The sequence below is a fragment of the Scyliorhinus torazame genome, chromosome 4 (assembly GCF_047496885.1).
Source record: "Scyliorhinus torazame isolate Kashiwa2021f chromosome 4, sScyTor2.1, whole genome shotgun sequence".
Lineage (NCBI taxonomy): Eukaryota > Metazoa > Chordata > Chondrichthyes > Carcharhiniformes > Scyliorhinidae > Scyliorhinus > Scyliorhinus torazame.
In genome coordinates this window covers 188,385,666-188,398,399 of record NC_092710.1, presented here as the reverse complement: position 1 = coordinate 188,398,399, position 12,734 = coordinate 188,385,666, and the positions used below count along the sequence as shown (strand labels likewise).

The 12,734-nt window shown below is 46.0% G+C and overlaps 1 protein-coding gene across 2 annotated transcripts in view; it reads left to right on the top strand.

Moving 5' to 3' along the window:
- slc30a2 (solute carrier family 30 member 2) overlaps positions 1 to 12,734 on the top strand; it is a 230,675-nt gene that overhangs the window by 48,992 nt on the left and 168,949 nt on the right. For both annotated transcript variants that reach the window (XM_072499007.1, XM_072499006.1), the window contains exon 2: positions 8,218 to 8,426. In XM_072499007.1, coding sequence (XP_072355108.1) covers positions 8,218 to 8,426 — 209 coding nt within the window. The remainder of the gene's footprint in view (positions 1 to 8,217; positions 8,427 to 12,734) is intronic.

The window sequence follows — 12,734 nt, the reverse complement described above, 5'->3', positions numbered from 1 at the left end:
TTAAAGTACTGGTGGACAAGGATAAGAGTGGTCCGAGGATGAATGTGCTAAATTGGGGGAAGGCTAATTATAACAATATTAGGCGGGAACTGAAGAACATAGATTGGGGGCGGATGTTTGAGGGCAAATCAACATCTGACATGTGGGAGGCTTTCAAGTGTCAGTTGATAGGAATACAGGACAGGCATGTTCCTGTGAGGAAGAAAGATAAATACGGCAATTTTCGGGAACCTTGGATGACGAATGATATTGTAGGCCTCATCAAAAAGAAAAAGGAGGCATTTGTCAGGGCTAAAAGGCTGGGAACAGACGAAGCCTGTGTGGCATATAAGGAAAGTAGGAAGGAACTTAAGCAGGGAGTCAGGAGGGCTAGAAGGGGTCATGAAAAGTCATTGGCAAATAGGGTTAAGGAAAATCCCAAGGCTTTTTACACTTACATAAAAAGCAAGAGGGTAGCCAGGGAAAGGGTTGGCCCACTGAAGGATAGGCAAGGGAATCTATGTGTGGAGCCAGAGGAAATGGGCGAGGTACTAAATGAATACTTTGCATCAGTATTCACCAAAGAGAAGGAATTGGTAGATGTTGAGTCTGGAGAAGTGGGTGTAGATAGCCTGGGTCACATTGTGATCCAAAAAGACGAGGTGTTGGGTGTCTTAAAAAATATTAAGGTAGATAAGTCCCCAGGGCCGGATGGGATCTACCTCAGAATACTGAAGGAGGCTGGAGAGGAAATTGCTGAGGCCTTGACAGAAATCTTTGGATCCTCGCTGTCTTCAGGGGATGTCCCGGAGGACTGGAGAATAGCCAATGTTGTTCCTCTGTTTAAGAAGGGTGGCAGGGATAATCCCGGGAACTACAGGCCGGTGAGCCTTACTTCAGTGGTAGGGAAATTACTGGAGAGAATTCTTCGAGACAGGATCTACTCCCATTTGGAAGCAAATGGACGTATTAGTGAGAGGCAGCACGGTTTTGTGAAGGGGAGGTCGTGTCTCACTAACTTGATAGAGTTTTTCGAGGAGGTCACTAAGATGATTGATGCAGGTAGGGCAGTAGATGTTGTCTATATGGACTTCAGTAAGGCCTTTGACAAGGTCCCTCATGGTAGACTAGTACAAAAGGTGAAGTCACACGGGATCAGGGGTGAACTGGCAAGGTGGATACAGAACTGGCTAGGCCATAGAAGGCAGAGGGTAGCAATGGAGGGATGCTTTTCTAATTGGAGGGCTGTGACCAGTGGTGTTCCACAGGGATCAGTGCTGGGACCTTTGCTCTTTGTAGTATATATAAATGATTTGGAGGAAAATGTAACTGGTCTGATTAGTAAGTTTGCAGACGACACAAAGGTTGGTGGAATTGCGGATAGCGATGAGGACTGTCTGAGGATACAGCAGGATTTAGATTGTCTGGAGACTTGGGCGGAGAGATGGCAGATGGAGTTTAACCTGGACAAATGTGAGGTAATGCATTTTGGAAGGGCTAATGCAGGTAGGGAATATACAGTGAACGGTAGAACCCTCAAGAGTATTGAAAGACAAAGAGATCTAGGAGTACAGGTCCACAGATCACTGAAAGGGGCTACACAGGTGGAGAAGGTAGTCAAGAAGGCATACGGCATGCTTGCCTTCATTGGCCGGGGCATTGAGTATAAGAATTGGCAAGTCATGTTGCAGCTGTATAGAACCTTAGTTAGGCCACACTTGGAGTATAGTGTTCAATTCTGGTCGCCACACTACCAGAAGGATGTGGAGGCTTTAGAGAGGGTGCAGAAGAGATTTACCAGAATGTTGCCTGGTATGGAGGGCATAAGCTATGAGGAGCGATTGAATAAACTCGCTTTGTTCTCACTGGAACGAAGGAGGTTGAGGGGCGACCTGATAGAGGTATACAAAATTATGAGGGGCATAGACAGAGTGGATAGTCAGAGGCTTTTCCCCAGGGTAGAGGGGTCAATTACTAGGGGGCATAGGTTTAAGGTGAGAGGGGCAAAGTTTAGAGTAGATGTACGAGGCAAGTTTTTTACGCAGAGGGTAGTGGGTGCCTGGAACTCACTACCGGAGGAGGTAGTGGAGGCAGGGACGATAGGGACATTTAAGGGGCATCTTGACAAATATATGAATAGGATGGGAATAGAAGGATACGGACCCAGGAAGTGTAGAAGATTGTAGTTTAGTCGGGCAGTATGGTCGGCACGGGCTTGGAGGGCCGAAGGGCCTGTTCCTGTGCTGTACATTTCTTTGTTCTTTGTTCTTTGGTATTATCGAGGCCAGCAACAGCCCCTGGAGAGCCCAAGTGGTAGTTGTGAAAACTGGGGAGAAAAACAGGATGGTCGTTGACTACAGTCAGACCATCAATCGGTACATGCAGCTCGACGCGTACCCCCTCCCACGCGTATCTGATATGGTCAATCAGATGGCACAGTACCGGGTCTTCTCGACAGTGGACCTAACATCTGCCAACCACCAGCTCCCCATTCGCAAGGCGGACCGCCCGTACACCGCGTTTGAAGCGGACGGCCGCCTTTACCACTTCCTTAGTGTTCCCTTTCGCGTCACTAACGGGGTCTCGGTCTTCCAACGGGAGATGGACCGAATGGTTGACCGGTACGGACTGTGGGCCACCTTCCCGTACCTAGATAATGTCACCATCTGCGGCCACGATCACCAGGACCACGACGATAACCTTTCCAAATTCCTCCACACCGCTAAACTCTTCAACCTAACATACAACAAGGAGAAGTGCGTGTTCAACACGAACCGATTAGCCATTTTTGGCTATGTGGTCCAGAACGGAGTGCTGGGGCTCGACCCCGATTGCATGCGCCCCATCATGGAACACCCCCTTCCCCATTGCCCCAAGGCCCTCAAACGATGCCTGGGCTTCTTCTCGTATTACGCCCAGTGGGTCCCTAACTATGCGGACAAGGCCCGCCCACTCATTCACTCCATCGTTTTCCCCCTGACGGCCGAGGCTCACCAGGCCTTCAACCGTATCAAGGTCGACGAGACGCTCCCCTTCCAAGTCGAGAGCGATGCATCAGACGTCGCTCTAGCCGCCGCCCTCAAACAGGCAGGCAGGCCCATGGCATTCTTTTCCCGCACCCTCCATGCCTCCGAAATCCGGCACTCCTCCATCAAAAAGGAGGCCCAAGCTATCGTTGAAGCTGTGCGGCATTGGAGGCATTACATGGCCGGCAGGAGATTCACTCTCCTCACTGACCAACGGTCGGTTGCCTTCATGTTTAATAACACACAGTGAGGTAAGATCAAAAATGATAAGATCGAGCTCTCCACCTACAATTACGAGATTTTGTATCGCCATGGTAAGCTCAATGAGCCCCCCGATGCCCTATCCCGAGGTACTTGTGCCAGTGCACAAGTGGACCGACTCCGGATCCTGCACAACGATCTCTGTCACTCAGGGGTCACCCGCTTTTATCACTTCATAAAGGCCCGCAATCTGCCCTACTCCATCGAGGAAGTCAGGGCTATCACCAGAGACTGCCAGGTCTGCGCAGAGTGTAAACCGCACTTCTACCGGCCAGACCGAGCGCACCTGGTGAAGGACTCCCGTCCCTTTGAACACCTCAGCGTGGACTTCAAAGGGCCCCTCCCCTCCACCGACCGAAACACGTACTTTCTTAATGTGGTCAACGAATATTCCAGATTCCCCTTCGCCGTCCCATGCCCCGATATGACGTCTGCCACTGTTATCAAAACCCTCAACACCATCTTCGCTCTGTTCGGTTTCCCCACCTACGTCCGCAGCGACCGGGGATCCTCATTCATGAGTGATGAGCTGTGCCAGTACCTGCTCAACAGGGGCATTGCCTCGAGCAGGACGACCAGCTACAACCCCAGGGGAAACGGGCATGTGGTGTGGGAGAATGAGACGGTCTGGAAGGCCGTCCAGCTGGCCCTACGGTCCAGAAACCTCCCGGACTTCCGCTGGCAGGAGGTCCTCCCCGCCGCCCTTCACTCCATTCGGTCGCTCCTTTGCACCTCGAATAACGAAACCCCCCATGAACGTCTCTTTGCCTTCCCCAGGAGGTCCACCGGGGTTTCGCTCCCAACGTGGCTGGCAGCTCCAGGACCCATCCTCCTCCGCAAGCACGTGCGGCTACACAAGGCCGACCCGTTGGTTGAGAGGATACAGCTACTTCACGCGAACCCCCAGTACGCCTATGTAGCGTACCCCGACGGCCGCCAAGACACAGTCTCCCTTCGGGACCTGACACCAACTGGGTCCCCACACCCCACCCCCCTCTGCCCCGGCGCCACCTTCCCTCCCCCCAGCGCACCCCACCACAGCCCCCACTCCAGGACGATCCGTCCTCCCCTTGGTCCCACCTGGGGATGAAGATGAGGTCGACATGCTCCCGGAGTCACCGACGACTGAACCGACACTGAAATCGCCACCAGAACTGCGGCGCTCGTAACAACGGATCAAAGCGCCCGATCGTCTGAATTTGTAAACTTTTCCTTAAAATGATAAACACCTGAATGTAAATAGTTTTCCACCACCCCCGCTGGAATCTATTTTAACAGGGGGTGAATGTGGTAGTCACCACTGTTGTATTGTATATACCGCATACGAGGGGTATTACGGTAAGGCCCCTGTACTACAGGTATGGGGGTAGATCCCTGCCTGCTGGCTCCGCCCACTAGGCGGAGTATAAATGTGTGTGCTAACGAGCTGCATCATTTCAGCAGCAGCTGCGGGAGGCTATACATCTCTGCGTAATCAAGCCTCGATTACTCTCTACTCTCGTCTCGTCGTAATTGATAGTGCATCATTCATGCAAGCCGATATTCAGTGTGAAGTCTGGTGATGAGCTGCTGTTTAGCTTTTTTTGATTTGACTGTAGTGATCCATTATGGATGGCTCTTGTGAACAAACGGCAACCAGCAAAACCTGGTGTCAGTGTCACTGCATCAGAATCAGGGAAAATTAGCATGAAAAAGGTGCTCAAATATTTGTGTTTAGAAATGCTTGGGATATTATGAGAATTACAAGTACAATGGAAAAGGAGTCACCTGCAGTTAATGGCATTTTTCTCTCTGAACACGCTTTCTCCAAAATATCTAGCAATCCACATAACAACAGGAACCTGACTGTGTAACACTTACCCTGGTAAAAACCCTGGTAAAAACAACAGGGCTAAGCCTATTCTGAAAAATAGAAGATCTTTTTGGTGCCTCTTAGAAAAATCATAGAATTCGTACAGTGCAGAAGGAGGCCATTCGGCCTATCAAGTCTGCACTGGCCCTCTGAAAGCGCACTCCACCCAACCCCTCTCCCCATTGTCCCTTAACCTAATGAACACATCCCTGGCGACTAAGGCAGGTTAGCATGACCGGTCCACCTAACCTGCACACCTTTGAACTGTGGGACGAAACTGGAGCACCTGGAGGAAACCCACGCAGACACAGGGAGAACATGTAGACTCCACATAGACAGTCACCCAAGGCTGGAATTGAACACGAGTCCCTGGCGTTGTGAGGCAGAAGTGCTAATCACTGTACCACCTTGCCGCCCTTGAATATGTTAATGAAGTGCCTTTTCAAGGAAATTTGTTGGTGTTGAGTGGGGTCGTTGTCAGGCCTCCTCTGCTCAGTTTTGGTTTAGTTCTACATGTGACCTTGCTCCTTAAAGGAATAATTGAAGGACACCATTAAAACCATTAAAAGTTGCCTTTCTGTGAAACCAAAGGGAACGGACACACTCTACCGTACACTTCCAAAGGCCTCTGTCGACCCATGCTCAGCACCAATCCTATCCTCTTCCCTTTCCCAGTACTTACCTGAGGTCTTGCAGTGTTGGTGCTTGGTGTTGCAGTGGCTTAAGCCTGATATCTGGTTGACCAGAGGTGCCGGGAGCTACTCATTAGGTGTTGTCAACAGCTCTTTGAACTTATTAAAAGGAGACCTAAGGACCAATATTGTTTGGCCTTCAGACCTACATTTTTGGGCACAGGGATATAGTTCTAAGTCAGGATGATTTTTGGCTTGGAGGGAACATGCAGTGGTGGTGTTCCAATGCATCTGTTGTCCTTGTCCTTCTAGGTGGTAGTGGTCACAGATTTGGAAGGTGCTGTCGAAGGAGTCTTGGTGCGTTCCTGCAGTGCATGTGGTAGATGTCACTGCATGTAGGTGCTGGAGGGGACGAATATTTAAGGTGGATTTGGTGACAATCAAGTGGGCTGCCTTGTCCTGGATGTTTGCGAGCTTTGTGTGTGTTGTTGGAGCTGCACTTATCCAGGAAAGTGAAGAGTATTCTATCGCACTCCTAACTTGTACCTTGTAGGTGTTGGACAGGCTTTGGAGATTAGGGAGGTGAGATTACTCGCTGTAGAGGCTCTTAGTCTCTGACTGTTCTTGTGGCCACAATATTTATATGGCTGGTCTAGTTTAGTTTCTGGTCAATGGTAACATCCAGGATGTTGATTTTGGGGATTCAACAATGACGATGAACATTAAGGGAAGATGGTTAGATTCTCTCTCTTGTTAAAGATGGTCGTTGCCTGGCACTTATGAATGTTACTTGCCACTTATCTGGCAAAGCTAAATGTAGCCCAGGGCCTGAATTTTCATGTTCCCACCTCTGCCTCAAAATCCACTGATGTGGAGATGCTGGCATTGGACTGGGTTGGGCACTGTAAGCAGTCTTACAACACCAGGTTAAAGTCCAACAGGTTTGTTTCGAATCACTAGTTTTTAGAGCGCAGCTCCTTCTGCAGGTCAAAATCCACTGGGTGGGGTAGGGGGAGACCAGGTCTTGCTGCATATGGATATGGGCTGTTTCAGTATTTGGAGGCACAAATGGTGCTGAACATTGGGCAATCATCAGTGAACTCTTGACCTCAAGGTGTGGGGAAGATAATTGATGAAGCAACTACATCATAAAGCAAGACAGTGAAAAAGCAGAATAGTTTAGAACAATAATAACAAAAATTAGGTGTTCATCTTTTACAGCAATAATCATAATTCGAAATGAGTATCTTTTTATTCCCTTTCCCTTCAACCACTCATCTAACCTATACTTAAATCTCGACCTGGGGGTAATTTTTTATCTTGCTGCCCAGGGGTAAAACTGGTTTGAGTCAATTCAGCTCTTACTATTTGTTTAGTGGAAATAATTACCCTCTTTCCAGATGTTTCTGTAACATTTTTAAGTTCTGCACTGTAAATTTTATGATCTAAGTTCCTTTGAGGTCTTTGATAGCGTAAATTTCAGCAGAGTGATTTTGATGTCTAATGTTTCTCCAAAATGTTATGACTGATATAATGCAATGGTCATGAGTCAGTAGTCAAGTAAATAAAATGGCCTCCTCTAAGCTCCATTTTCCAATTCCACTACTATATGCTAAGTTAATATTTTGGATGGTTAGGGGTTATCCTCCTCTGAGTTTGTCCTCATTTTGAGGCAGTAAAAAGAGCAGAACAAGTTCTTGAACGCTATCTGCCTCAAATTCACTGTAAAAAAAAACTGCACTGCATTCTCCTCCCAACTAACTGCCAATCCTCTTTAGAACCCCCTAGTTGTATTTACTGTACCAAATGAGTCTAGGGGATAAAACCACTGCCGTCAAGCTATTCCCATCCATTTTGGCTCTAAGCACAAATTTCAGAATTTCGGGAGAAAGTTTTAGCCTAACTCATCCAATGGGAAATTGGTTATGCTTCATCAGCATTCATATGCAAGTCTTGACACACTACCTGATTGCAAAGAGGCAGCAAAACCAATTCTAATCCTGTCCCACCTCTCGCTCTGTGCATATGTGCTCATTAAGGTGAGGTCATTCAATGGTCAGGAACATGGACCTTGGAGTGGATTTTCCCCATCAAAGTCCTGAGACATTATGGACAATTGTGTTACACTACATAGCTCTTGAATCTGGTTACACAGCCTGCCATCACCAAGTGGCTTCGTTTTCAGTATGCCACTCATCTATAAATATGCAAGGTACACAGGTTTGTATGTAAGTATGCATGCTGAATTGGTACGCTGATGGATATCTGTCTTATAAGGACCAACCAAATTTTATGAAAATAACATGCTAAGCACAGATACTTTTTTAAATTATTTGAAAACCTGAATTGCTGAACAGATGTGCTAAACAACTGTGGAACTTAATTAAATAATTTCACATGTAAGAGATTTCCATTTTTGATCAATGTAATTATCTCTGTTAATCGGTTTGCTTTCCTTGCATTTCAGCCCCTTTTCCAGTTCAAAGGAAGTCTATCCAAATTACCCATTTGACAATGGAAACAGTGCCAACTCCATTGAATTGGAGAGATATGCAAGTCAACACTGCCACAGCAGATCTACATCTGACATTGAAAACAGGGAAAAACTGCAGGCAAGAAGGAAACTCTACATTGCTGCTATAATTTGCCTGATATTTATGGTTGGAGAAGTTGTAGGTGAGTATGATGTTGTTAAATTGGAAAAAAAATTTTTTTCAATTCTTCAGACTATTTTCCAAAATTACCCTCAGCCATTCATAAGCACCATCAGCTCCATGACCAGGTATTCCAGGCTAACTCTGGATGTCTACAAACAGTGCATTTGATGAATAGCCAAATCCTCCCACATGCACAATTTTCTCCTCCATTTTCTCCACTAGCATACCACAGATTGGACCCATCGTTAGAGAAAATCTTAATGTTATTTCTCTGGTCGCAATGAGGACTGGCCTGATAACAAGCAAGCGTGATTTTTGTACTGATTATGCCAGTTTGCAAATTTGAATTCAGTTTAAAAAACCTGGAATAAAATGTTTTATCAGTAAAAGAAAATGAAGAAGTTGTGAGATTATTATTTTAAAAAGTTCACTACTGTCAAGTAAAGAGTCTTGCTGCCTTTCTCTGGCCAGGCCCATTTTTAACACTAACATGTCTTAACTGTCTTCTACATTGGTCCACTCAGTTATATCAAACAGCTACAAAGAATAAAGCCAGAGCCACTGCTTGGCTGTGGTGTATGCACTGAATTAGATAAAGAATAGCTAGCTCCGTAAATCCTGCAAAGTCCCCCTCATGAGCACCTGGTTATTGATGCCATTGATATAAAGGATCCCATAGAGTAGTTAAGCAACATAGCCAGACTCACAGAATAATGCCAATTCCACCTCTGTGTGTTATCTATTCTACTGGATACAGCAAATGCTATTTTCAACAACAGCCGAACTGTTATTATTAATGTTATTATAGTTGTTGGTACTGAACATGTGTACTCCTGAACTAGCCACATCGTTCATCAAGCTGTACCAGCACAACTACAACACCAACATCTATTTGAGAATGTGGAAAGTTGCTCAGGCATATGCTGTCCGTGATAAGCAGGTCAAATCCAACACAATCAATTACCTATCCTCCTACTCTTAATCATCTGATGGAAGGAAACATCAACAGTGCTATTAAGTGATACTGACCAATAAGATCACATGTTATTTGTATCATGTGTATGTGACAGTTTTTGACACTAATGACATTATTATTATGTTCCAACCTCATAGTCTCCCAACCCTGGACTACCTACTTCCCAAAATCCACAAAAAGATCTGTCCCGGCAGCCCCATTGTGTCAGCATGCTCTTGCCCCACCAAACTTATTTCCTCTTATCTTGACTCCATCCTCACTCCTCTGGTCCATTCCCTCCCCACCTACATCCGGGATTCCTCTGATGCCCTGCGTCATATTGGCAGCTTCCTGTTCGCGGGCCCTAACCGCATTCTATTCACTATGGATGTGCAATCTCTCTACACCTCCATCCCACACCAGGATGGCCTGAGAGCTCTTTGCTTCTTTCTCGAAAAGAGGCCTGGACAATTCCCATCCATCACCACGCTCCTCCGTCTGGTTGAACTCGTTCTATCTCTCAACAACTTCTCCTTTAACTCATCCCATTTTTTCCAAATCAAAGATGTAGCAATGGGTACCCACATGGGTCCTAGCGACGCTTGCCTTTTTATGGGGTATGTGGAAGAGTCCTTGTTCCAGGCCTACCTGGGTCCCATCCCACAACTCCTTTGTCTATTTTGGTGCCGCGTCATGCTCTCGTCCGGACCTGGAAAAATTTATCAACTTTGCTTCCAGTTTCCACCCCTCCATCACTTTCACCTGGTCCATCGCAGACACTTCCGTTCCCTTCCCTTACCTTTCTGTCTCCATTTCAGGCAATAGACTATCTACTAATATCCATTACAAGCCCACTGTCTCCCACAGCTATCTGGACTACAGTTCTTCGCACCCTGCACCCTGTAAGGACTCCATCCCTTTCTCTCAACTCCTTCACCTCCGTCGCATTTGTTCCGATGATGCCACTTTCCAAAATGGTGCTTCGAAAATGTGTTCCTTCTTCCTGAACCGTGATTTCCCACCTACAGTTGTGGACAGGGCCCTCAACAGTGTGCGGTCCATCTGCCGCACCATTACCCTCACCCCCTCCCCTCCCTCCCAGAACAAGAATAGAGTCCCCCTCATTCTCACACTTCACCCCACCAGCCTCTGTATGCAAAGCATAATCCTCTGCCATTTTTGCCAACTCCAGCGTGATGCCACCACCAAACTTATCTTCCCTTCACTCCCTCTATCAGCATTCCACAGAGATCATTCCCTCTGGGATAATCTAGTCCACTCCTCCACCATACCTCTCCCATCACCCATGGCACCTTCCCATGCAATCGCAGAAGGTGTAACACCTGCCCCTTTACCTCTTCCATGCTTAACATCCCAGGTCCAAGACATTCATAGGTTAAGCAGCGTTTCACTTGCATCCCTTCCAATTTGGTCTACTGCATTCGCTGCTTCCAATGTGGTCTCCTCTATATCGGAGAGACCAAATGCAGACTGGGTAATCGCTTTGCTGAGCACCTTCAGTCTGTGGCATTCAGGACCCTGACCTTCCCATTGGTTGCCATTTTAAAACAAGACCCTGCTCCCATGCCCACATGCCTGTCCTTGGCCTGCTGCAATGTTTCAGTGTAGCTCAATGCAAACTGGAGGAACAGCATCTCATCTTTCGGTTAGGCACGCTACAGCCTTCCGGTCTCAACTTCAAATTCAACAATTTCAGATGATTAGCTCTACCCCACCTCAACCCCTTTAGTTTTAGCCCATTTCATTTTAACTGTCTTTTACCATTTCTTTCTTTCTTGTCTTTTTTTTCTATACATTTACCCCCTATCTTATCCCCCCATTCCTTACATTTTCTCCCCTTTGCTTCCCCCTTCCCCCACATCTACATATATCACAGTTTACCCTCTGATGTTAGTTTCTCTGCTGTTTGGCCTTTCACACCTTTTGTTCTCTCTGGGGGCTGCCATTAGCACTCTTTCCCTTGGTTTCTGTGGCCATTTGCACTCTGTTCCCTTGGTTTCTGTGGCTATGGCTCATCTTTCATTCTCTCACCCCACAGTATAAATATTTCCCACTTTCTATGTCTTTTAGCTTTGACAAAGGGTTATCTGGACTCAAAAAGTTAGCTCTTTTCTCTCCTTACAGATGCTGCAAGACCGGCTGAGATTTTCCAGCATTTTCTCTTTGGTGACATTATTATTATTGTGGTGTATTTGTTGCCCTTGTATTACCTGTTGATGAACAGTGGGAAAGAGCTCATTTAACAATCTTCCTGGGAATGTGATGCCCCTTTAACCCTTTATGCACTATGGATGAAATAACTTAACTGGACCCTGTCAGATTGTGGGAGTCACTAAAAATTTACTAAAGCAATTAAACAATCCTCTTTGTGATTTTGGGGCAAGTTTCAAATCTTACATAGACCAGACATCTCAATAATCTTTTACATTTAGAAGGACATTAACATTATGAAGATTACTGTCTTTACCTACAGGAGCAGAACATGTTATTAAAAGTTATTAAAATATTTAATCAGTTCTGCTTCATGGGTGCTCAAAACTACAGTGCTTGCATTAAGCAAAAATATATTATTTTAACATGAAAGGTGAACACTGTTAAGTGAACTAAATCTGCCATAAATTAATACCTGCATGTAATTACAAGATACTACAGATTGAGTATCCTTTATCCAAAACCTTCAGTGCTGATGGCATTTCAGCAGATTTCCGATAATTTCAGTTTTTGGATATCACAGATAGAACTAGGCCGACTTGCATTATCATAGCTTCAGCCTTTACTAGCTAGAGTCTAAAGTAAATAAAATGGTTAGAAAACGAAGATGGATAATAAATACAGGGTACCTGTAATAATTTCCCACCCATGGCACAATCTGCCATTCTATGAGATTCATGTTGAGTGCAGGCAAAAAACCAGACTTCACGCGCTAAAGGATTAGGTGTGGTTGCCATGATTCGGCCAGCGAGATGCGTGTCAGCTCGAGTCATGTTGTCTTGGGCCAGGGAATTCCCAAGCTGATGGTCGGGTGCAGTTGGCAAGGTTTGCTTTGGCTTGGGTTGTATCGTCTCGGGTGAGGCTTCTCGCTCTAATGGTCGATGAAGTTCAGAAAAAGTGCCTTTTGGATGTGTTCCTTTTTCGGATTTACGGATAAAAGATACTCGATCGGTAGTTTAAAATGGTTTAAAAGAACATTCTTTCCAGGCTCTGCTAAAAGAAAATGTCAAATGAATGTTACATGACTTTTCTTAAATGGCAACCCTTTGCGGATTGGAAGTGACAGTGGCTGTAAAACTGATCCTCGGTGAACTATTGTGCTTGGTGTTGATATGAAATGAAGAGCTTTGCAGATCTTTA